Source organism: Narcine bancroftii, chromosome 4, assembly GCF_036971445.1.
Source record: "Narcine bancroftii isolate sNarBan1 chromosome 4, sNarBan1.hap1, whole genome shotgun sequence".
Classification (NCBI taxonomy): domain Eukaryota; kingdom Metazoa; phylum Chordata; class Chondrichthyes; order Torpediniformes; family Narcinidae; genus Narcine; species Narcine bancroftii.
The window spans coordinates 97,517,325-97,543,273 of NC_091472.1; the positions used below are offsets into that span (position 1 = coordinate 97,517,325).

The 25,949-nt window shown below is 41.9% G+C and overlaps 2 protein-coding genes and 1 long non-coding RNA gene across 5 annotated transcripts in view; 2 read left to right on the plus strand and 1 right to left on the minus strand.

Annotated features, from left to right (window-relative positions):
* LOC138760873 (cell cycle control protein 50A-like) overlaps nucleotides 1-18,672 on the plus strand; it is a 31,773-nt gene extending 13,101 nt beyond the window's left edge. Inside the window, exons 4-7 of the mRNA XM_069932138.1 lie at nucleotides 2,464-2,551; nucleotides 7,578-7,718; nucleotides 8,020-8,229; nucleotides 17,349-18,672. Coding sequence (XP_069788239.1) covers nucleotides 2,464-2,551; nucleotides 7,578-7,718; nucleotides 8,020-8,229; nucleotides 17,349-17,542 — 633 coding nt within the window. The 3' untranslated portion in view covers nucleotides 17,543-18,672. The remainder of the gene's footprint in view (nucleotides 1-2,463; nucleotides 2,552-7,577; nucleotides 7,719-8,019; nucleotides 8,230-17,348) is intronic.
* Nucleotides 18,673-19,393: 721 nt separating this feature from the next.
* Nucleotides 19,394-25,828, minus strand: LOC138760875 (uncharacterized). Its single transcript, XR_011355925.1, has 3 exons — nucleotides 24,876-25,828; nucleotides 24,102-24,186; nucleotides 19,394-19,484 (listed from the first exon to the last, which is right to left on the minus strand). It is a non-coding gene; the product is annotated as an uncharacterized lncRNA (long non-coding RNA).
* cep43 (centrosomal protein 43) overlaps nucleotides 25,001-25,949 on the plus strand; it is an 83,069-nt gene continuing 82,120 nt past the window's right edge. For 2 of the 3 annotated variants that reach the window (XM_069932132.1, XM_069932134.1), the window contains exon 1: nucleotides 25,006-25,218. In XM_069932132.1, the coding sequence (XP_069788233.1) occupies nucleotides 25,138-25,218 (81 nt within the window). In that variant the 5' untranslated portion in view covers nucleotides 25,006-25,137. Of the gene's footprint in view, nucleotides 25,219-25,949 lie in introns of all 3 variants that reach the window. The other variant, XM_069932136.1, reaches the window with a different exon arrangement.

Below are 25,949 nucleotides of genomic sequence, written 5' to 3' on the forward strand. Positions count from 1 at the left end.
TTCAAAAGGGAAGGGGGAGAAGTGGAGAACTATGTTAATTGGGGACACATTGGTTATGAGAGTAGATAGGTTTGGTGAACGTGATCAAGGCTCCCAGATGGTATGTCGCCTCCTAGCTGCCAGAGTCAGGGATGTCTCTGATCAAGTTGCACCATTCTGGAGGGGGAGGGTGAACAGCCAGATGTCATGGTCCAAGTAGGGACCAATGACATAGATGGGAGTAGAGATGAGGTCTGGAAGAGGGAATATAGAGTCGGGAAAGAAGTTAAAAAGCAGGACCTCAAGGTCCTGGATCTCAGGATTGCTGCCTGTGCCACACACCAGAGAGGGTAGGAACAGGAAGTTGTGGCAGATGAATGTGTGGCTGAAGATTTGTTGCAGGGGTTCAGGGAAAGCATCACTGTGTCGCATATTGCAAGTGGGGAGAAACATCGGAACTCAAAAGTTCACAAAAATCACAACTTTTGTCCTTGTCAACTCTATGCTTCTTCATGTAAATGTATTCAAACTGGCAGGAAATAATCTCTATGGATAGAACATAAGACAGGAGGAGAAATAGGCTATTCAGCCCATCAATTCTGGCCTTCCATTTAATCATGAGCTGATTCATTTTCCCACTCAGTTCCACTGCCCGGCCTTTTCACCATAACCTTTGATGCCCAGGCTAATCAAAAACCTATCAATCTCTGCCTTAAATATATGCAAATGCATGGCCTCCACAATGGTCTGTGGCAACAAATTCCACAGATTTACCACAGTGTGGCTGAAGAAGTTACTCCAGATCTCTGCTCTAAGCGGATACCCTTCAATCTTGAAGTTGTGCCCTCTTTTCCTCGACTCTCCCACTGTGGGAAAACAACCTTTCTCCATCTACTCTGTCAATGCCTCTCAACATTCAAAATGTTTCAATGAGATCTCCCTCTCATTCTCTAAAATTGCAATGAATACAAGCCACGCACACCTCATATGATAACCCTTTCATTCCCGGAATCATCACTGTGAACCTCCTCTGAACCCTCTCCAACGTCTTTAATGAGAAGCCAAATTGCTCACCATTCTCCATACTGTTATCTATTTGGAACTTTTCATGTGAATTTATGAATTAGGAGCAGGTGTAGAGCATTTAGTCCATAGAGCTTGCTCCACCTATTAAGATCTTCATAACTCTTCATCCTTGTCTATCCCTATTAAGCATTCAAATAATGATTTATCATATATTCACCTAATGCTTCCACCCACTCTCTGAAGAAAAGTTTGAAAATCTCGTGTCCCTTTGGAACAATATTCATTTCATCAGTCTTAAATAGCAACCATTTGGTTTTAAACATTAATCCCGAGTTCTTGATTAATCGGAGGAAACATTCTCTTCATATCCACCTTGTCCTGACCCCTCAGGAACTTAAATCAAGCCCCCTCTTCTCAACTCCTATAAATATGTTTAGCTTGTATGACCTTAAGGAAAAAACAACCTGCCAAGTTGTATGGTGAACTTTTCTGAACTGTTTCCAACTCGTTAACATCCTCCTTTTAATAAGGAAAGCAAGACTATGCAGTCCTCTAGATGTGATCTTTCTAATGTCTTTTATAATGGAAACATCTCTGTTTCATTTATCACCAGGAATAAACAATATCATTTCTGCTACCTTTCCTAATTAGATGCTATACCTATATTTTAGACGTAAATTAAATACAAATGTCCCTGCAACTGAGAACTCTAAGATTTCCGGTCAAAATTGATTTCACATTTTCCCAAAGTTTAGCATGCCTGCCAGATCTTTGCCTAGTTATTCCATCCCATGATGAACTCCATGCTCTCAGATTGTCCCTTGTCCATGATTTTGCAATCAGCAGAAAAATTATGGTGCTTTGGTAATGCTAAAGTTGCGTGCAGAGACCTGGTGATCTGTGATATGCATTGTAAGTAACCTGCAGTTTTTTTTTTGTTGCTGCTATTGCAAATTACAATAAATATTTGCATCAGATCTCTTTTTGTCATTTTTTTTTCATGTTATACCCTAACAGATTTACTTTCCATTCCTGAATTTTCTCACCTTTCTCAGTTGTTTTTATGTATCATGTTCTGTTTTAATCTTCCAGTTTTGTTTACATTGTGCATCATTATTAAGGGCTTATTTTAAAACTGGTTCCTTGTACTCTTCTTTCTTGATTAATTTACCATGATGTTGGCTTTTTTTGTAAAGTTACCTGCCTTCCTTGCCTCATTCCCCTTATTATCTCTCTTCCTTCCCACAACTCAACACTAACCACCCATCATGTCTATTAATTTCCTCTGATTTCAGCTTTAGTAAAAATGTTAGCAACTTTCATAAAATTCAAATGCAATAGCATTACTCTTTGTTAAAGATGAAAAAGAAATTTAATTCTGGCATATCAATTAATTAATTAAGTCGTGCTGAAATCTAAAGTCCTGAATATTTAAGTTACATTTTCCCCTCGCTACAGGAACCCAGTAAGGAATGTGAACCATACCGCACAGCCGATGGATTACCAATTGCTCCCTGTGGCGCTATTGCAAACAGTCTTTTTAATGGTATGTAAAATCAGAATACAATTAAAAGGAAGCTCTGTAGATTTTATCTAGTATGGTTAGTATTAAAGGAACTTGTAAATGTGCTTCATTTCAGCATTTATTTCTGCTTGCATTGTAAAGTATAATGGTCTGTTTAGCCTGACTCTGGAAATGAGCCAGTTCCTGGAATAATAGTGAATGCTGTAGTGCAAGTGGCTTCAATTGTGGGGATTTCAAGTGCATCCAAGAAAGTTTTCTCAAACAATGTATAGCGGTCCCTACTAGAGAGGGGGCCACACTGGATCTCCTATTAGGAAATGAGGCAGGAAAAGTTACATAAATGTCAGTGGAGGAGCACTTTGGAACCAGTGACCATAATTCTATTCAATTTAAAAAGTCATGAAAATGGATAGGAATGGTCATCAAATTAAAGTCCTAAATTTGAGGAAGGCTAATGTTAACGGCTTTAGATGTGGACTCTCAAAAGTTGGTTGCGAGAATTATTTTGCAGGTAAAGGGACATCTGTCAAGCGGGGAGCTTTTGAATGAGATGATGCAATATGATGCCACATATGATAGATACCATGTCATATCTGAAACACATTTGGAGTGCAGTTTGAGTGACCCAACTACAGGAAGGATGTCATTAAGTTGGAAAGGATGCAGAAAAGATTCAAGGATATTACTGGGGCTGGAGGGTATGATTTATGAATGGCCTGGATACTTTTTTTTCTGGAGCAAGGAGTGAGGGTGACCTTGGAGGTTCATAAAATCATAGAACATTATAGGCCCTTCAGCCCTCGATGTGTGCCAACCCATATATTCCTAGAAAAAAAGTACTAAACCCTCATTACCCCATAACCCTCTACTTTTCTTTCATCCGTGTGTCTGTCTAAGAGTCTCTTAAATGCCCCCAATGTTTCAGCCTCCGCCACCATCCCCGGCAAGACATTCCAGGCACCCACAATTCTTTTTTTTTTAAAATATACCCCTGATATCTACCATAAACTTCCCTCCCTTACCTTTGTACATCCTGCCCTGGGAAACAGGTGCTCTCATAATCTTGTAGACCTCTATCAAGTCTCCTCTCATCCTTCTACACTCCCAATCCAGGCAACATCCTGGTAAATCTCCTCTGTACCCTCTTCATAGCTTCCATATCCTTCCTATAATAAGGTGACCAGAACTGAACACAATGCTCTGTGTGATCTCATTAGAGATCTCATCAGAGATTTGTAGAGCTGCAACATGACCTCTCTACTCCTGAATTCAATCCCACTATTAATGAATCCCAGCATCCCATGCTTTTTATACCAAAGATAAAGATACATAACTATCCTATCAACCTGTGCAGCGACCTTGAGGGATGTATGGATTTGAACCCCAAGGCCCCTCTGTTCATCCACACTCTTAAGTAACCAATCATTAACCCCGCACTCAGCCTTTTGGTTTGTCCTTCCAAAATGCATCATCTCACACTTATCATGAGGGCATAGATGATCATAGTTTTTTTCCCCCAGGGAAGGAAAGTCTAAAACTAGGGAGCAGAGATTCAACATGAGAAAGATTTAAAGGGGACCTTAGGGACTCCTTTGTCATTCAAAGGGTGGTGGATATGAGGAATGAAGTACCAGAAGTAGCAGAGGTAGATACATGAATCGGAAAGGTTTAGAGGAATGTGGGCCGATTGTTAACAAATGAGCTATGCTTAGATAGGCAACTGGGTTATCATGGAATTAAGAAAAAACACAATGCTGAAGAAACTCCACAGGTCAAAGAGCATGCTTTTTATAGCAAAGATAAAGATACATAACCAATATTTTGGGCTTGTATCCTTTATGGTTTGAAATATCACCTGCTTCATGTTGTAAACTTTACAATTAATTCTACCTCTGCATTTTGAATCAGGAATATATATTTAACAGAGATCTTCTCCCCTCCAATTCATTTATTTATCTCTCATTCTTATCCATTTAGTTGTGTTATCTATGTTTTATTTTCAATCTTTGATTTTAGATTAGTCTAATTATAACAATAATTATTACTCAGCTAGGGTACTTTTTTTTTTGGAAGAATAAATGAACAGTGCCCTATTTTAATTCTTGTGTTATGTTTTGACATGGACTATGTCTCAGAAACTTGTTTTTTTTTAAAGATGAAATTGAGAAGTGAACACCTTGACTAGCCTTTACTGTTATTCTAGGAGTTGACTTTTCTACAAGTTGGCAAAATTAATCTGAATCTTCCTTTGTTTTATAGTCCAGTATGTATTAATATTTACCCATTGAAAGATGTACGAGATCATTTATTGGGGTGGGGAAGAGATCTGGTGTACACAGGAAATAAGGGTTAACTGGAAAGAAGTCATTAAGGAGATATTGCAACATGAAATTGTGTAAAACATTTTTGCAGTGGAATGCCATGCCTGAGTGTTGGAATAGAATCTTGAATAGATTGTAGAAGTAGCAGAATAGATGCCCTGTGGAGGAAGCTGAATTAGAACTGGAACACTTGTGCACAGCAAGCCTGGAAGGCTTTTAAAAAAATTTTTAAAAAATCAGAATACCTGAAATCAGTTTGCGAGAGAGAACTCAGTTAGGCTGAGTGAACAAAAAAAAACCAGATGGTGGAACCTTGTAGATAGGGTAGCATCCATGGAGGGAAATGGACAGTTAATACTAATGTCAATTTTCTCGATGGAGGGGAGAGTTTTGCCTGTGATGTCTTGTTGTGTCCACTACCATATGCAGGGCTCATTGGTATCAGTATACCCTACCAGGCCAACATGCAGTCGGTCAGCACACTTTCCACGACATATCTGTGGAAGTTTGCCAAGGTTTCCGATGTCATACTGAACCTCCACAAACTCCTGAGAAAGAAAAGACGTTGATGTGCTTTCTTCATGATGACATTAGTGTGTTGGGTCCAGAAAAGGTTCTCCGAGAGGGTTATCCCAGGAATTTAAATTTGCTCACGTTACTCCCAGGAATTTAAATTTGCTCACTCTCCTACCTCTGATCTCCCAATCATGGATCATGCACATCTGGTTTTCCCTTCGAAAAGTCCTTAATCAGCTCGTTGATTTTGGTGACTTTGAGTGAGAGGTTGTTTTTAGTACACCATTCTATGCTGACTGATCACCCCCTTTTATATAGCCCACTACCGTGGTGTCATCAGCAAACTGGTATATGGTGTTTGAGTCAAACATTCACAAGTATAGAGTGAGAAGAGCACAGGGCTAAGTATACATCCCTGTGGTGCTCTAATTCTAATGGAGATTATGGAGGAGATATTCTTGCCAAGCCACACTGATTGAGGTCTGGAGGTGAGGAAATTCAGTGGGATATTGAGTCCCAGGTCTTGGCGTTTGCTGATCAGTTTTGTGGGGATGATGGTGTTGAATGCTGATGGGAATCCTGATTTCTACATCTTTGCTGTCCAGGTGTTCTAATGCTTGGTGAGATGGCACCTGCTGTAGATCTGTTGCTGCATGGGCAAATTTGAATGGATCCATGTTACCACTCAGACTGGAGCTGAAGTTCTTCAACACCAGCTTCTCAAAAGGCTTTGTCATTGTGGATGTGAGTGCTGCTGGTTGGTGGTCATTTAGGCAGGTTATCTCACACTTCTTGCACACTAATACGATTGAGGCCTGTTTGAAACAGGGGGGTACCATGCCCTGTCTGAGTGTGATGTTGAAAATGGCGATGAAAGCATTGGTGAGTTGGTCAGCATAGGTTTTCAGTACTTGGCTGGGTACTCCATCTGAACGGGTGCTTTCCTTGGATTAGCTTTCCTGAAGGCAACCTGTATATCATCTCCAGATACTGACGTGGAGGATCATCAGGGGATGTGGAGGTGCACAGTAGTTCTTTGTTCTGGTGGTCAAATCAGACATAGAAGGCATTGAGCTCATCTGGAATTGAGGCTTTAGTGTTTCCTATTGGATCAGATTTGGTTTTGTAGCAGGTTATATCATTTTGGCTCTGCTACAGCTGTCTGATATCCTTTGTTGTTCCCATCTGCATCTGGAATCTCTACTTCGCCAGGGAGGTGGCTTTTCTTGGGTCATTCCTGCTCTTTGTGCAGTGTTCTGCTCCTCTGTACTTAAATGCCTGTGACGTGGCTCTCAGCCTGATCGAATTTCATTGTTCATCGTGGGCTTCTGGTTGGGGAAATTACTGAATAATTTGGTGGGGATACACATCCACAGCTTTTTTGATGAAGTTTGTAATGTCTCTGGTGAAATCATTCAGTTCCTCAGCTGAGTTTTTAAACATTGCCCAGTCCACTGACTCCAGCCAGTCATGTAGCCATGACTACCTTCTGGCTGTCCTGATCTCTGATGCTTCTCTTTTTAGCTCTTTCTGTATCCATTTCCCTCCATGATTGATGCCTGTTCCTCCAGCATTTTGCTTTTTCTTATGCTCCATATTCTGCATCTTGTCTCTCGTGCTTTCAGATGGAGTGAATACCTGCAGATTGTAGGAAATAATTCACTGGGTAACTATCATGGGAGTTACCTTATGATGTGGTGCACATAGACCATTACTGACATCTGATTAGTTGGAATCGCACGTGCATTACAATTTTCCAAGCTAAACATACTTGAACAAAAAATAGTTAATGTTGAAATGTTTAAACAGGAGCATCACAACAAGCCTAATCTTTATACAAATCCAATTGACTAACCTCCAGGGAGAATTACTTGCAAATACCCCCGATCTTTTGATGATCTATTCTTAATGCCTGGGGTTAAATTGTAATGTTCCCAGCAGTTTCCAGTGGCAGAATTTACTCTGAATGATCCTTTTAGAAGATGCATTGTCTCATGAGATTAATGATACTGAATGGTACATTTTTAAGTAAATCCATAAGCCAGATATTTACTTTTGGTCGCCCCTCTAGATTGTGTACTCCCCAGATTTAACTGGATGCTAAAGTTTAATAATTTTTTTCTAATACTCGGACACTAAATAGCAGTGTTGATAATCTTGTGTGAATTTTTGGAATATAATTTTCAGATCTTTGATTTTTTTACTGTTAGATACCTTGAAGTTGTACCACGTTGTCAATGGCACCGAAACAGAGATTCCTTTGATCAAGAAAGGCATTGCATGGTGGACAGATAAGAATGTCAAGTTCAGGAATCCAGCTGGGGATTTCAATTTATCTTACACCTTTAAAGGTTCCAAATAAAAACTATACTTGTGTTATTATATAGTTATTTACATATTTTATACTTTTAATGAAATATACAGCTTTTTCAATTTATTGAACATTTGATATTACTGCTTAGTATAAATTTTATTTGCAGTTCTACGTATGAGATATCTAGCTAGACTTGCATGTGATAATAAATGTGTGTTAAAATGATATTTGCTATCTTAGGCTAATCAGTATTTTCCTGGGAAACTTGAAAATGCTTCCATCATATTGAACTTAATTATTACGTGAAATAAAACAACATTGTTATTCTGGATTTGCAGGTACTACAAAACCTGTGAATTGGCCTAAACCAGTGTATGAACTGGATCCTGAGGAAAAAGACAACAATGGATTCATTAATGAAGATTTCATAGTGTGGATGCGTACGGCAGCTTTGCCCACTTTCCGCAAGCTGTACAGGCTTATTGAGAAAAAGGATTCTTTTTCGCCTACACTGCGACATGGAAATTATACTCTGCACGTCACCTACAGTATCCTTCATCCTGTGCATTAACCGAAGCTTTTATATTTAATTTTTATTTTCCCTTTATTGCCCTTAGTCGTATCATATTTAACAAACATTTATGTAAGATATTTGCCAAAAACATTGTTTTTGCTGCCCTTTGCTATCTTTCCTTTTACTTTTTATTGCATCATATTGATTTAATGGTTTCTTTAAAAAAAGGAACAGGAAAGCTGTACCAAAGGTTATCAGTGCCCAACAATGAAAAGTGCAATTGGACTGAGATCAAATTTGAGTCTGGTGCTTTGGCCTAACAATGGTAAATCTATGGTGAATTGCATTAGTTATATCCACTGAGGTTAATGGTGAATAAGACTTAATTTTGAGGACAATTCTACCTCATTAAAACTGTGCAGAACTCATTTAAAATCAACCACACTGTCTGCTTTTTATTCCAAAAATAATGTTAGTACCATATGTTAAGAATCAATTTTTCTCCTCTTCCCAGAGCTTTGAGTCAAAGATGTTCTCAAAATAATACCACTCTCTTTGGTATAATTATAGATGTAGTTTGAAATCCTTTGGGAAAATTAATAAAGCAGTTATATTTGAAATATTTTGTGTTGACCAGTTAATTAAACAACTCAAGTTCAGTCAATCTTTTGGGAGTCTGCGACAAAGAAATGGAGAAACCTTTTGAAAACTGCATCTCCATTTGATTCTTGCTGACTTGTGAAAGATATTCTGTGAACGAGCCCATGCATCCTGAAAATTAGTTTGTTAATGCATAGAAATGCAGAATCAGGTGCACTGCCTGTGTTAGATTACAATTTTGAGAGAATTGTAAATATATACAAACACAGATCATAATATATAAATATTGAAATTATACCCTGAGAATAAACACTGAAAAGATTATTATAAGTATACAGAGGACAGATAACCTGCTGTAATTTAGAAATACATGCTGTTCAGCCCAACTTGTCCATGCTGATCAAGCAGCCTACATAGATACAGCACAGCACAGGCCCTTCATGTTGAGCCTAACCATATATTCCTTTTTTAAAAGGTGTACTAAACCCTCCCTACCTCATAACCCTCTATTTTCCTTCCATTCATGTGCCTGTCTGATAGTCTCTTAAATGCCCCTAATGTTTCAGCTTTCACCATCTTCCCCAGCAAGGCATTTCAGGCACCCACAACTCTTGTGAAGGGGAAAAAAAAACTTATCCTGATGTCTCCCCTAAACTTGCCTCCCTTTACTTTGCTATTCCTGCCCTTGGAAAAAGGTGTTGGCTGTTCACCCTATCTATTCCTCTCATAATCTTGTTGACCTCTAAGTCTCATCCTTCTTCACAACAAAAAGAGAAAAGTCCTAGCTCTGCCAACCTTGCCTCAAAAGACTTGTTTTCCAATCCAGGCAACATACTCGTAAATCTCAGCACCCTCTTCATAGCTTCCACATCTGTCCTATAATGAGATGACCAGAACTGAAAACAATACTCTTAAGTGTGGTCTCACCAGAGATTTGTAGAGTTGCAACATGACCTCTTGACTCTTGAACTCAATCCCCCCCTTGACTCTTAACTCAATCCCCCCCTTGACTCTTAACTCAATCCCCCCCTTGACTCTTAACTCAATCCCCCCCTTGACTCTTAACTCAATCCCCCCCTTGACTCTTAACTCAATCCCCCCCTTGACTCTTAACTCAATCCCCCCCTTGACTCTTAACTCAATCCCCCCCTTGACTCTTAACTCAATCCCCCCCTTGACTCTTAACTCAATCCCCCCCTTGACTCTTAACTCAATCCCCCCCTTGACTCTTAACTCAATCCCCCCCTTGGCTCTTAACTCAATCCCCCCCCTTGGCTCTTAACTCAATCCCCCCCTTGGCTCTTAACTCAATCCCCCCCTTGGCTCTTAACTCAATCCCCCCCTTGGCTCTTAACTCAATCCCCCCCCTTGGCTCTTAACTCAATCCCCCCCTTGGCTCTTAACTCAATCCCCCCCTTGGCTCTTAACTCAATCCCCCCCCTTGGCTCTTAACTCAATCCCCCCCTTGGCTCTTAACTCAATCCCCCCCTTGGCTCTTAACTCAATCCCCCCCTTGGCTCTTAACTCAATCCCCCCCCTTGGCTCTTAACTCAATCCCCCCCTTGGCTCTTAACTCAATCCCCCCCTTGGCTCTTAACTCAATCCCCCCCTTGGCTCTTAACTCAATCCCCCCCTTGGCTCTTAACTCAATCCCCCCCTTGGCTCTTAACTCAATCCCCCCCTTGGCTCTTAACTCAATCCCCCCCTTGGCTCTTAACTCAATCCCCCCCTTGGCTCTTAACTCAATCCCCCCCTTGGCTCTTAACTCAATCCCCCCCTTGGCTCTTAACTCAATCCCCCCCTTGGCTCTTAACTCAATCCCCCCCTTGGCTCTTAACTCAATCCCCCCCTTGGCGCTTAACTCAATCCCCCCCTTGGCTCTTAACTCAATCCCCCCCTTTGGCTCTTAACTCAATCCCCCCCTTGGCTCTTAACTCAATCCCCCCCCTTGGCTCTTAACTCAATCCCCCCCTTGGCTCTTAACTCAATCCCCCCCTTGGCTCTTAACTCAATCCCCCCCTTGGCTCTTAACTCAATCCCCCCCTTGGCTCTTAACTCAATCCCCCCCTTGGCTCTTAACTCAATCCCCCCCTTGGCTCTTAACTCAATCCCCCCCTTGGCTCTTAACTCAATCCCCCCCTTGGCTCTTAATTCAATCCCCCCCTTGGCTCTTAACTCAATCCCCCCCTTGGCTCTTAACTCAATCCCCCCCTTGGCTCTTAACTCAATCCCCCCCTTGGCTCTTAACTCAATCCCCCCCTTGGCTCTTAACTCAATCCCCCCCTTGGCTCTTAACTCAATCCCCCCCTTGGCTCTTAACTCAATCCCCCCCTTGGCTCTTAACTCAATCCCCCCCTTGGCTCTTAACTCAATCCCCCCCCTTGGCTCTTAACTCAATCCCCCCCTTGGCTCTTAATCCCCCCCTTGGCTCTTAACTCAATCCCCCCCTTGGCTCTTAACTCAATCCCCCCCTTGGCTCTTAACTCAATCCCCCCCTTGGCTCTTAACTCAAGCCCCCCCTTGGCTCTTAACTCAAGCCCCCCCTTGGCTCTTAACTCAAGCCCCCCCGGCTCTTAACTCAAGCCCCCCCCTTTGGCTCTTAACTCAAGCCCCCCCTTGGCTCTTAACTCAAGCCCCCCCTTGGCTCTTAACTCAAGCCCCCCCTTGGCTCCTAACTCAAGCCCCCCCTTGGCTCTTAACTCAAGCCCCCCCTTGGCTCTTAACTCAAGCCCCCCCTTGGCTCTTAACTCAAGCCCCCCCTTGGCTCTTAACTCAAGCTCCCCCTTGGCTCTTAACTCAAGCCCCCCCTTGGCTCTTAACTCAAGCCCCCCCTTGGCTCTTAACTCAAGCCCCCCCTTGGCTCTTAACTCAAGCCCCCCCTTGGCTCTTAACTCAAGCCCCCCCCCTTGGCTCTTAACTCAAGCCCCCCCCCTTGGCTCTTAACTCAAGCCCCCCCCCTTGGCTCTTAACTCAAGCCCCCCCCTTGGCTCTTAACTCAATTCCCCCCCCCTCTTGACAAAGCCCAACATTCCATAGGCCTTCTTAATTATCCCATCTACTTGTACAGTGACCTTGAGAGATGTATGCATTTGAACCCCAAGGCCCCTCTGTTCATCTACACTAACCCTGTACTCTGCCTTCTAATTTGTCCTTCTAAAATGCATCACCACACACTTATCCGGATTGAACTCTACCTGCCACTTTTCCGCCCAACTCTGTATCCTGTCTATCCCCTTTCGTCACCTTCAATAACCTTCAGCATCATCCACAACTCCTCCAACCTTTGTATCATCCACAAACTTACTGACTCATCCTTTTGCCTCTTCATTTATGTCATTTATAAAAATTACGAAGAGCAGGGGTCCCAGAACAGATCCTTACTGAACTCCACTCGTCACTGACCTTCAGGCAGAATACTTTCCCTCCATTACTCCTCTCTGCTTTCTAATTGCAAGCCAATATTTTATCCATGCAGTCATGGATCCCATGACTTTCTGAACATCTCTATCATGGGGGACTTTTAATTTACCTTACTAAAATCCATGTAGACCACATGTACCACCCTACCCTCATCAATTTCTTCTGTTATCTCCTCAAAAAAAACTCAGGCTCATGAGGCATGACATTCCCTTCATGAAGCCATGCTGACTATCCTTGAGTAGACTGTACTTCCCCAAATGCTCAATAATCCTATCTTTAAGAATCACCTCTATTAGTTTGCACACCACTGACGCAAGACTCACTGGTCTATAATTGCCAGAATTCTCCCTATTACCTTTTTTTTTAAGCAAGGAGATTACATTTTCTATTCTCCAATCCTCCGGCATCTCCTCTGTAGCCAAAAAAGACTCAAAGATCATAGCCACTGCCCCAGCTATCTCTTCTCTCACGTTTCACAGCAATTTGGGGTATATTACACCTGGCTCCAAGAACTTATCAATTTTAAAAAGATCCAACATTTCCTCTACTTTAATCTTCACATTGTCCACCACACAGACCTGTTTTATTCCGACCTCACTCTGATCAAGGTATTTTCTCTTGTGAATAGTGAATCAAAATATTCATTTAGGACCTACCCAACCTCTTCCTCCAGGCACATATTGCCCTCTTTATTGCCCTACCTTCATTCTCATTCTGTTCTTCATGTACCCATAGAATGTCTTGGGGTTCTCCTTAATTCTACATGCCAAGGCCATCTCATGCCCCCTTTGAATTCCTCTAAGTCCTTTCTTAAGCTCTTCCTTGGCTACCATATACTTCTCATGATCCCTTCCTGCTTCCTATATCTAATGTATGCTTCCTTCTTCCTTGTGACTAGTTAGCTGCCTCATCTTTTTCATCAACCACATTTCCATTTTCCTGTCATTTTTTCTCTGTCCCAGCACAAGTGGTCCCAAAACTTCCTCCACATTAGTTCCGTCCTTTCACCCTTGAACATCTGTTTCCAATTTACTCTCACTAGTTCCTGCCTCATCCCTTCCCCAATTTCCCATTTTGTCCACTTTTATCCTTATCCCTAGCTATGCTAAAGCCTCACTAAAATGCTTCCCCACTGAGAGGTCAGCCACCTGACCAAGTTCATTACCCAGAATCCGATTCAGTATGGCCTCTCTTCTCCGAGGACAATATGCTTGTCCACATACTGTATCAGGAATCCTTCTTGAACACACCTGACAAATTTAGCCTCATCTATCCCTCTTGCTGTCAGGAAATATCAGTCAATATTAGGGAAGTTGAAATCTCCCATAACAACAACCCTGTATTTCCTGCATCATTCCAAAATCTTCCTGCTTACCTGCTCCTTGGTGTCCCGAGTGCTATTTGGGGACCTGTAAACTACTCCTGGAACAGTGATAGCTCCCTTCCTATTTCTGATTTCCACCCACACTTTCTCAGTGGACACTCCCTCTTCAGTGTCCTACCTTTCTATAGCCGTGATACCAGTATTGCTACTCCCCTCATTCCCCCCATCCTATTCTTTTTTTAAAACACCTAAGCCCCCAAAACTGCATCAGCAAATCCTGCCCTTCCTTCAACCAAGTCTCTGTAATGGCCACAATGTCATAGATCCATGTAATGATCCATGCTCTAAGTTCATCTCCTTATATTCCTAATAATCTTAGTGTTGATTCCCGAGCACCAAGTAACCATATATTCTCCCTCAGCACTTCCGCAGCCACACAGAGTCCAGTCCAAACCATTGGCAACCTGTGCTCCAGATCCAAATCTCCAACAGTCAGGAGCCCTTCAGCGACCTCACATCGTAGTTCCACTATTGGCACCCCTCCAGCCAGTTCAGCCAGTCTCCAGCAGTCCGCAGCCTGGTGCAAGTCTCCCGACGGCAGTCTCTAGCAGCCCTCTGCTTCTGCGGTTTCCTTGAATAGCCAGCAGCCCGCCGCATGCACTGGTCCCTCAGCAGCAGAGCCCCCTCACTGGTCTGCTGCTGTGGTCACCATCCCCACGGATCATCTCCTCCGCTTCTCCCTCTCAGACGATGTGTGATCTTCCTGTTCCCCTGGTGCCCTGCTCCAGTCTTCTGCTTCCCTGGAGTCTGCAGCCCTTCGTGGCTGCCGCCGATTAATAGGTGGCGCCATCTTGGGCGCAGACCCAAGATCGTGGGATTCTACTAAAACATCCTTCGGCTCCTTTAATAGGCTGTTCAAAGCCCATACGGAGCCGACAGCAGTTGACTGGGCAGCTGGACTCCGCGGGAATGCTACATCTCTACTCCCCATGGGTCCGCACCAGCAGCAGTGCTGCCGCTACAATGGCTTCAGCAGTGCATCATCCTCTAAAATAGACACATTTACAATGCTGTAACAGACTACATTTATGCTTCATCCCGTCTGTCCTTCTTCATTTGACCTTGTGCCCTATTCTCTGCACTTACATTCTGGTTTCCTCCCTCCCAAAAACTCTCCCCTCAACTCTATCAAGCCTGCACGCCAGGATGTTGGTCACTTTCCAGTTCAGGTGCAGCATGTCCTTTTTTTTTAAACAGGTCAGTCCTTCCCCAGAAGAGATCCCAATGATCCAGATAAATGAATCCCTGTTCCCTGCACCAACTCTTGAGCCACACATTCATCTGCCACAACTTACTATTCCTAACCTCTCTGGCATGAGGCACAGGCAGCAATCCTGAGATTACCACCCTTGAGGTCCTGCTTTTTAACTTATTTCCTAACTCCCTATATTCCCTCTTCAGGACCTCATTCCCCACTCCTACCTATGTCATTGGTCCCCACATAGACCACGACATCTGCCTGCTTGCCCTTCCCTTCCAGAATGCTGTGAACTCTATCAGAAACATCCTTGACCCTGCCACCTGGGAGGCAACATATCATCCAGGAGCCTCTATCTCGTTCACAGTACCTCATGCCTATTTGCCTAACCAACAAATTCCCCAATCACATAAGAACATATGAAATAGGAGCAGGAATAGGCCATCCGGCCCATCGAGCCTGCTCCGCCATTCAATAAGATCATGGCTGATCTCCTCCCCTCCTTAGCCAAGGGGCTAGTCTCTGTGACAGAGACATGACCACTATATCTTGTCAATGCCAGATTGTTTACCCCCACCCCCAAACAGTATCCAAAACAGTATACTTATTGTTGAGGGGTGCTCTCCACTGTCTGCCAATTCTCCTTCCTTCTCCTAACAGTCACCCAGCTACACTTCTCCTGACTTTTGAAGTGACTGTCTTCCTGAAGTTCCTATCACTGCTTCTGAATCCTGAATGATCTAGAGTGCATCAAGCTGCAGTTCCCTAACTCAGTCTCCAAAGAGCTGCAGCTGGATGCACCTCTTGCAGGTGTCGTCATCAGGGACAAATGTGCTGTCCCAGATTTTGTAAATGCTGCATTCGGAGTATTCCACTGCCTTAGCTGCTGTCTCCATTAACTACTTTGTTTAATTGCCAAGTTCTTACCTGGCCTTACATTACTGGAAACAAGCTTGTCCTCAGTCTCTGGTTGCGGAAGCCTTGCGAGCCAAAGCCTCAGAGTCCCACTCCTACCCCGAGCCACTCACACTGAAAATTCTACACTGGCTGCTCTGCTTGAGCTTCCCTTTTTATTTGGCACTGTCCCTTATATGTATTACTCACTCCCACTAATCACTGTTCTTTTTAACCCTTAACTTGGCCTCCACTTCCTTTTTACTCTTAGCAAAAGCTGGTTCCCGACACTCACCACTTTCCTGATTCCCTCACTCCTCCTCTTACAGTGACCATCCTGAAATTACAATGACCCAAGTCCTTGCTCTGCTCCCTTTTTAAATACACTTAACAAAAAAGCAGGTTCTCGGCAGTCACTGCTCTCCTGAGTCCCTCGCTTCTCTTTCATCGACAGTCCCAAAATTATAAAGACTCAGCTATCTACAATTTTCCTACCCATATTATTAAACACACTTCTATCGTTTTCTCTGGCATCTCATTCCACTGTCTAGCCACCATACTCTGGAAAAAGTTGTCCCTCATATTCCTTTTTAAATCTTAACTCCACCTCCACCTTAAACCTCTGCTCTCTTGTCTTAAAGTTCAAGAGGTCATGTTGCAACTCTACACATTCTTCAGGATAGAATCTCCCATCCTGGGGAAAAAGACTCACCATTCACCTTATCTAAGCCCTCATGATTTTATTTACCTCCAAGGTCCCTGATTAACCTCCCTTCCAGGAGGAAAATATAATCCCAGCCTTATCACTCAAGCCCTGCAGTCCTGGTAACATCCTCATGAATATTTTCTGTGCCCATAACAGATTACAAAGCTCGGCGACCAGAACACAGAATAATGCAAGTACTGTCTCACCAACGATGTACATAGTTGTGGCCCCAACTCTTATGAAGACCTGCATGCTAAATGCCTTCACCACCCTGTGTACCTGTGTAGCAACTTTCAAGGAATTATGTATAAGAACCCCAAGATCTCTCTGTTCTATAACACTACAAGACCCTACCATCTGTTGTGTTTGTCTTGCCCCATTTTAACTTACCAATATGTAACATCTCACACTTAATCTGAGTTAAATTCTATTACCAGATGCAATTAGAATATAACAATAATGAAATGATCTTTATTAAAAAAAGAATTATATGAAAGTTCGTACTGCCTCCTTGTGCGGTCTCTGTGGAGACAACGTATGTGTTATGATAGCTGACCTTTTTGTAATGCTGAGGTGTTTTGTCCATGCTTCTCTTAAAAATCTACCAGTGTTCAGTTTTGTTGACACTGAGCTAGGATAGGATCAACTTCTGATTTGATTGCAAATTCAAATAGCAGAAGGCCAGAACACCATGCTGCATCTATATAGCACAGAGATGAGAGTACATTGTAGAAAGCTGAATAGTTGCTTATGTATTATCAGTATATAAATTTTGTGGTACAAAATAATATAAAGCAAAGATTTGGATTTTTTTTTTGTTTTTGTCAGAAATATTCAGTATGCAAAAAATAATTTCAATATAATTGTTTAAAATGGCAACTTTATGAATACATAAGTGAATAATTCATGTTCATGAAGTGAAAATGTAAAGTATTCCTATACCACATTCAGATTATCCAGTCAATAGCTTTCATGGTCGGAAAAGAATGATCTTGAGCACCATTTCTTGGATGGGAGGAAAGAATCCATTCCTGGGGATTGCCTACATCACTGTTGGATCCATCTGCTTCTTTCTGGGAGTCGTACTACTGATCATCCACCACAAATATGGAAACCGCAACACCACCACTGAGATAGCTAATTAGTGGCTTTTGCAACAGAGTGATTGCATGTGCAGCAATTGAAAGTTTTTAAAGTATGATGAAGCCTTGGAAAACTCAGCAGGCGTTTTGAATTTCATGTTCAGTGCATTGTCAGTATCTGGCCTCTTCCCAAATGTGCTCAGAATCTTTTGATTTTTAAGTGGAACCTTCTGGTGCTGATTTGCTTCATCACTTTTCATACAACTTAAGCTAATAACCGTAACTTAATTTCTGTGTATATGGATGTTAATATTTTTGAAAGTTTAATTTACTTTTAATGTTTTTGAAGACAGGTAAAATTAAGTGCATTCTTAATTTTACTTGCCAACCAGAAATTAATAATGAAAATACTGTGGATGGTTAGCCAAGGGAATGTACAGATCATTGTGCATCTGAAGATTACTTTTCACTTCCTGGTGCCTCCTCACTCTACAGCATTAATGAACTCTGACCAATCTGTTCATGCTTACAGTAGGTAGAAAAGTCAGTGGTCAAATTCATAACTAATTACCAATGTGTCTTATGAGGAAATGTTCTTATGAAATTTTGCTGCAGTTATTTTGCTTTCAGTTCATATCCATTATACTTGCATTGCATTCAACAATAAGCAATGGAAAATTGAAGTTTAAGAGGTATCATACAGGATGGATTTCATCTTTAAAAATGTTACAGAATGAGATTGGTACACGATGAAGCAGATTCAACCGATTGATTTTCAGGAGAGAGGAAAACATCCTGCTGAAGGGGAAGTAATAGTTTCTAGGACTAAAGCATTTCCTTACCATTTTAATTTTCAGTCTGTTACCACAATACTATTAGAGAGTAATTATCTCATTTTAGTGACCATAATTGTCAAGTATTGGCGAATGAATATAAACAAATTAGGTAGCTTCTGTTTTTCCAGTTGAATTGCTCTATTTTTAGTAAGTTAATCAAATTTCTAATTCCTCAATTTTTTTGTTGGCAATGTTAAATGTGTAAGTGAAGGTGGTGGAATAAATAAGAGGTATATAAGAGCACGCATGCCACACCACAGGATAAATCAGCCAAGCATAACTGATTTAGAGTAATGTCCTTGCTGCTGTTAAAAATTGCATGTGTAATAAGAATGTAATTAAAGATTATTTATCACACTTCTGAAAATGGCTGCATCTTGTTTTTAAATATTGATGCAGGAATCTCTTTTAATTTAAATTTTAAATTTAAATGTTTTTAAATTTAGCCATGAGCCCGTGCTGGCCAATTACACCCAATTGACCTACAATGTTTTGAACAGTGGGAGGAAACTGGAGCCCCTGGGAAAAACCCATGCAGACATGGGGAGAACGTACAAAATCCTTGCAGACAGCGCGTGATTCGAATCCCAGTCCTGATCGCTAGTGCTGTTACAGCGTTGTACTAAATGCTACGCCAACCATAATGCCCCTGTTGATTAAGGACTTTTCAAACTCCGTTTTAAAGGCATGGCTGTTATGCTTGTTTAAAAAAAAATCTTGACCTTATTCCATATGCTTGGTCTCTGTGGGAAATAATTACTATTCTTTGTGTTTAGGAATTTGATTGAATCTTAATTTCAGTAGGAAAGAGTGACCAAATTAGCTTTCATTGTCCTATGCTCATTTTGAAATTAATCAGTTTGGTGTATGCCCACAGCATGTGTAATTACCATTATTGAGTTAAAAACTTATTAAAGGTATTTCATGATCTTGTCACAGGGTTGTAGCACAGCATCTATACCTCAATAATTACAATGATCTTCATTGAATTTTTGAACAAACAGTGTAGTAATAGCAGTGAAAGGACATTCTATTGTGCTTTGAAGTACAATTCCCATTCTAGTTTTGACAAAGGGACTTAGACCAGAAACACTAAACTTTAATTATTTTTCCATAGATGCTGTTGATCTGCAGTGTTTTTGGGTTCCAGCATTTCTGATTTTCCACTCCTGTTGAAGGTTAATTTTAAAATAAGCTGCTAGAAAAGGTAGTAGAGACAGGTACAATTATAGCATTTAAAGGACATTTGGTCTAATTCATATACAGAAATGTTTTAGAGGGATATGGCCAAATGCAGGCAAATGGGACTAGTTCACAATGACACCTTGGACAAGTTGGGCTGAAAGGCCTGTTTCCATTGCTATAAAACTGAATAAATTTAGATGATCTGTAGAGACTAGTGCCAAACTCGATTCCCAATTCAAATGTTAATTCAGCCAGATAAATTCTACATTATGAATTTGCCTTGGTATACTTTACTTGAAGGGGAAAGCTTTGGAATGTTTCATACCTAATTGATTTTGTATCCATTTTTAAGAATTTAATGGCCACGTCATAATTCCAAGTATTGATTCAGGCTCTGTACATGACTTACTCGTAATATTCCTTGTATTAAAATAAAGTCTACAACCTCATGTCCCTCCTTTCAGACTTGTTTGCCATAACATTGGATATCCTCTCAATTGCTCCACTTGCTGCCCTATTTCTATCTAGAATCTACAAATTAAGTTAGTTATCAATTTATATTTGAACTGTGAGTCAGATGAAATCTCTTGAATATTATAGCGATAATTAAAGCAGCTTTCAATCACACTCAGCTGCACTTCTCTCTTTTCTCGACACATCAATACATGTAAATTCCTAAAAATGGATACAAATTCAATTAGGTATGAAACATTCCAAAGCTTTCCCCTTCAAGAAAAGTATACCAAGGCAAATTCAGGGACAGGAATGGGAACTCAAAGTTCCAGGGTTTAGATGGGATAAAGAGAGGTAAAAGGTGGAGGAGTTGTAAAACTAATATGCACAACCTCCCTTGAGATGATGAAATGGGGGTTCATCCACTAAGGCAGCATGGGTAGAGATCAAAAATAAGGTTCAATTACTTGAAGGTATAATACAGGCCTCCCAAGAGATAATGGAGCAGATATGCAGACAGATTATGAAAAGATGTAAAAGCCACAGGGTTGTAGTGGGAGACCAACTTCCCCAATATTGACTGGGACTTTCTTGGTGTCAGAGGCTTAGATGGAGCAGAATTTAAGAATGTCCAGGAGGGTTTCTTGGACCAGGATGTAGATAGTTCAAGGGACCATGTGAGATCTTGTACTGAGAAATTAACCTGGCCAGGTGGTTGGAGTTTCAGTGAAAGAGCATTTTGGGAATGGTGATCACAATTCCTTAAATTTCAAGATCATGAATGAGTAAACCTGACCTTGTAGGTCTGAAGGGTAGCCATTATTTGTTCAGGAAGGAAAATCCAGGAAAGTATAGGAGGGTACTAAATTGGAGGAGGGCAAATTATGACATGATCAGCTGTGACTAGGTGTTGATTTGGAACAGCTGCTATTGGGCAAGTTTACAACTGACATGCGGGAATTGTTTAATTACCACATGTTGAAAGTAGGACCTAGATAGCAAGGTAAGAGAACCTTCAATGAATTTAGTCAAAAAAATTAAAAAGGGGTAAAACATGAAATGTGCAGACACTATGATGGAGAAAGTAGATCAGACAGTATTCTTTATATTAGCAAAGATAAAGATACATAACCAACATTCCGCACCTAAGCCCTTCAAAGTATGAGCAAAATGTAGGCAGGCGTCTGAATAAAGTGATGGGTAGCAAGTTAAAATCCGATATTCTTGAAGGAATACAAGGATCACAGGAAGGAATTCAAGCAAAGAAGGTCATAGGGACCATGAATTGTCCTTGGTGATCAGGATTAGAGAAACACAAAGTATTTAATACTTGCATTAAAAAACAGGGTGACAAGGAAAAGGGCAGAACCACTTCAGAACAAAGGAGAAAGGTTCTGCTTGGAGAAGAAGTGGGTGAGGTACTAAATGAATACTTTGTGTTATTTACCATGAAGAAGAACATGGAGGAGCACAGTATTAGGGTATTTTGAGATCAAGAAAGAGATGGTCTTTTGAAAAGCATTAAAGTGGATAAGTCCCTTGAGCCTGATAGGCTGAGGGGCAAGTGAAAAGATTGTTGTGGACTTAAAGATCTTTGTAGCTTTAATTGCAACAGGTCAGGTTCTAAAGGTCTGAAGGGTAGCCATTATTTTGTTCAGGAAGGAAAATCCAGGAAAGTATAGGCCAATGAGCTTCACATCAGTCGTGGGGAAATGTGTGGACATGATATTTAATGATCGGATTTATGCATATTTATAAAGGAATAGATTAGTGGCAGTCAGCATAGCTTTGTGCAGGTCAGGTCATGTCTTACAAAATTGATTTGAGTTTTTTAATGAGGTGGTTGATATGTGTATAAGGCAGTGGATCTTGTGTACATAGACTTTAGTAAGACATTTGAATTCTCATGGTAGGCTGATCCAGAAGGTACAGATGAATGGGTTCCACAGTAAATTGTTAGTTTGGATTCACAATTGGCTGGCCCATGGAAGACAAGTTATTAGTGGAAATGTTATTCTGAGTGGAGACCCAATGGTGTTTCACAGGGATTAGTATTGGGATCTCTTTTATGATGAACCTAAATGACTTGGAAGGAAATATAGGTAGGTGGTTTAGTAAGTTTGTGGTTAACACTAAGATTGATGCAACTATGGACAGTGAAAAGGGCTATCAAAGAATACAAGTTCAGATGTAGATGTGGGCTGAAAGTATGCAATGACAATGTATTTTTGCACCAAAATTGATTCTTGCTGCAGCTGAACAAGTTCATTTTAAAATATAACTACAAAAGATAAATAATTTTCACAGTAACCACAGTGCAAGAAAAAAAGTGTTGCAATAATGCTTTTGTGGTCTCTGATTAGTGTAACAAGGGAAGGTTCAAGAGATTGGAAAGAAACTGTTCTTGAACTTAGAGGGGGCGGTCTTCAGGCTTTTGCACCTTTTACCCAAAGATGGCAATGAGAAGAGGTTGTGACCAGGGGTCCTTCTTGAGGCAGTGCCTCAAAGATGTCAGGTTAGAGCTTGTGAATTATCTATTTTTGCTTCTTTCTATGTTCCTGGGCACTCGACTGTATATGCTTGTGTAATTGCCAAATTTTTTTGACCGCAGATCCTCACCCTGGCCACCCGCCCTCTTGAGCTCCCGACGCCTTGACCACCCATTACAGCCCAAATGGTCACAAAGGAAACCAGAAAAGAGGCAACATTAAGCAAGATCTATACTTCACCCTTCATGGGTGGCCCAAATCTGAAGTCATTCCAGATCTAAAACCTTACCACACATGCTGCCATGAACTATCAGTCGAAGAAGGATGTTTACTATGCAGTATCTGTACAATTATTCAAGCCAAATGGCAAACTACCATGTAAACAGTGCTACAACGCAACCATCGAATGGTACGAATGAAGGCACTAGTCCGGATGCATGTCTGGTGGCCCTCCAGAGATGGAGACATTGAAACAACAGTAAGAGAATGCAAAGAATGCCAGTCAATGCAGCCAAAAATGCCACAAGCCAAAGCTAACCCATGGAAATGGCCATCCAAACCCTGGCAATGGATTCATGGGTGAGACTTTCCTAACAGCTGTGGACATACACTCCAAATGGCCAGTAGTTTCACAGCTGAAAAATACGAAAACTGATCCCACGATTGACTGTCTAAGAGCTATCTTTGCTATTTTCAGATTGGCTCATGAATTAGTAAGGGACATTGGGCCTCAATTTACATCAGAACATTTTTAAAACTTTATGCGCAACAATATCAGACGTATTTTGTATGCACCCTATCACCCATTACTAATGGGGAGACAGAACATTTTGTACAAACATTCAAAAAAGCAATGAAAACCATGAAATTTCTAAATTCCTCCTAGACACACAAAATCAGATTTCGTATTGGGATACAGAAACCCACTGCGTTCTGCCACAAAACACACCCCAGCAGAACAAATGGGAACAACAGTAGGGGAGATGATTGAAGATCCTGTGGTTTAAACGTAGGTGAAAAGACAGATGGAACTTGGTGGGGGAGGGGAAATAAATTAGGTAGCAGATCACACAAAAAGGAGTTGTGTGAGATGATCCGGTTGGATCAGAGGGAGAGGAAGAGGAACAGAGGGGCTGGGGATTACCAGAAGTTTGAGAATTCAATGTTTATGCTATTGAATTGTAGATTACAGAGGTGGAATACAAGCTACTGTTCCTCTAGTTTGCATTGGCTCTCACTTTGCCAATGGAGGAGGCTGAGGACAAACAGATGTGTGTGGGAATAAGGTGTTAAAATGGCTTTCATTCAGCTCAAGATGGCCACTGTGGACAGAACACTGCTCAATGAAGTGGTCACCTAGTCTATGCTTTGTTTTACTGATGTAAAAACTTAATTGACAGTACAGTTGGAGGTGCATGTGAATCCCTGCCTCTCCTGAAGGGCTGTTTAGGTTCTTTGATGCTGGTGAGGGAGGAGATGTAGGGACAAACGTTGCAACTCTGACAGTTGCAGGGGCAAGTGCCTGGGGATAGGGATGAGTGAACTAGGGAGGCATGGAGAGTGGTTTCCGTGGAAATGGGTGGGGATCATAGGCTGCAGAAATTATGTGCTAGATGCAGTGACTGGAAGGGTGAAACACAAGGAACAAAGGAACTTTACCTCTGTTCTGTCAGGGGCTGGAGCTGGAAATGGAGGACATGCACGTGAGGCTTCCATCAACCACAATATAGGTGATGCATGTTTCCTGAAAAGGGAGGTTATTTTAGATATCCTGGAATGGAAAGTCTCATCTTGAGAATAGAAGAAACAGAGACAGAGAAACTGAGAGAAAGGGTTGGTGTCCTTATCTAGAGAGAGAATGGGTACAGTCAAGGTAGCTGTGAGACAGTGGGTTTGTAGTAAATGTAAGTGGATAATTTGTCTCCTGAGATGGAGACGGAGAGATCCAGAAAAAGGGAGAAAGGTGTTAGTAATGGTCAAAATGTGTTTGAAGGAATGGAGATAGTGGCTGTGTCAGTCGACCAGTTCAGTACACAAAAGTGTTGGAGAAATTCAGCAGCCCACGCAACATCGATTGAAGGTAAAAAGGCAGACTACGTCTTGGACCTGAGCCCTTCTGCCTTTTACTTCCCATGGACACTGCGTGATCGGCTGAGTTCTGCATGGGACCCCAGCATCTGCAGATTTTCCTGTTGACCTCCTGTCAACAGAGCTGGGAATAACAGGAATGTCCGTCACCGAAGCTGTATTCCCGTTACTTTCTGATCCCCTCATGGTCATCCTCGCCAAGATTTCCAACCCATCCGGTGGGAATGGGGGAGGATAGCAGAATTAAACAAACCCGCATTTCAAACATTTTTCCTGTCAGATTGCGGTGAAGTCTGCAAATCCAACTTTGAAACACAAATGCCAGAGAGAGTGGTGGGGGGATACCTCAAGGAGCTGGAGTGAGCCGCCGCGCTCCCTCCTCGGAGACCGACATCGTTACGGCTAATCTTCGATTCGAGTCTTTCCTTTCGTCAAACCAGCTTTAAACTTAACGGCTGAACACCACAAATGTTAAAAGGCGACGGGGGTTCATGATGTGGAATAAAACGTCTTGACTGTCTGGTTCTAATATTAATCAATTTGTTTTCTTTGTCAGGAGAGACGAAAGTGCGACGAAGGACGGAGCGCTAGCAACCGTCTTGTCAAGATGTCGGCGGAGGAGGACACGGAGTTGCGGGATTTACTGGTACAAACCCTGGAAAGTAGTGGCGTCCTAAACAAGATCAAGGTCAGTCCAGGGCCAACTGTAGCGCTTCTTCTGATGGCCGTGGCCCACTGCTTTGCCGGCCTGGGCAGTTTGAAGCAGTCCAAGTGTCGGCGAAGTTTGTGGTCGCAGGGTATTGGGGCTGATGGTGAATCCCACTGAAGGACAGGCGAGGCGGTGTGGAATTAAAGGAAGGTGGAGGGATCGAGAGGGTTGGGAAGGAAGAGCGAGAGGAAAGCGAATGCTGGAGTGAGGTTTGGGGAGGGCTGGGGGAAGATGTTTTTCGTGAAGAAAATGGGTGGTCAAAGTGGGATGAAAGCGGTGTCTTTGGAAGGATAGTTGAGTCGGAATAGGGTAAAAGGATTGAAGGGGATGGAACAGGGGGTGGATAACGAACGGAGTAGAGGGGTGAAATGGGAGTGCAGGGGCTGAGCGTTGAGGAGAAAGTGGCTGAAAGACGAGCGTATGGGGGAAGCTAGTAAAGGGGGAGTGAATTGAGATTAACGAGAGGACACTCGGTAAAGACCAAAGAGGTGTGTGTGTTTGGGGCAGTGGAGAAGTTGGGGGAATGAGATGAGCATTGGCAGAAGGAGAAATTGTTTATGTGCTATTGGAAATAAAGAAAAATGGTAAAGGTTCCATTATTGTCACGTAATGCTACATTTAGAATGTAACGTACATGGAATTCTTTAACTTTTGTCTACCGTAAGGCAGAGAATCGCCACTGTGCCCAGAGCCCCTCCACAGAAACGTTC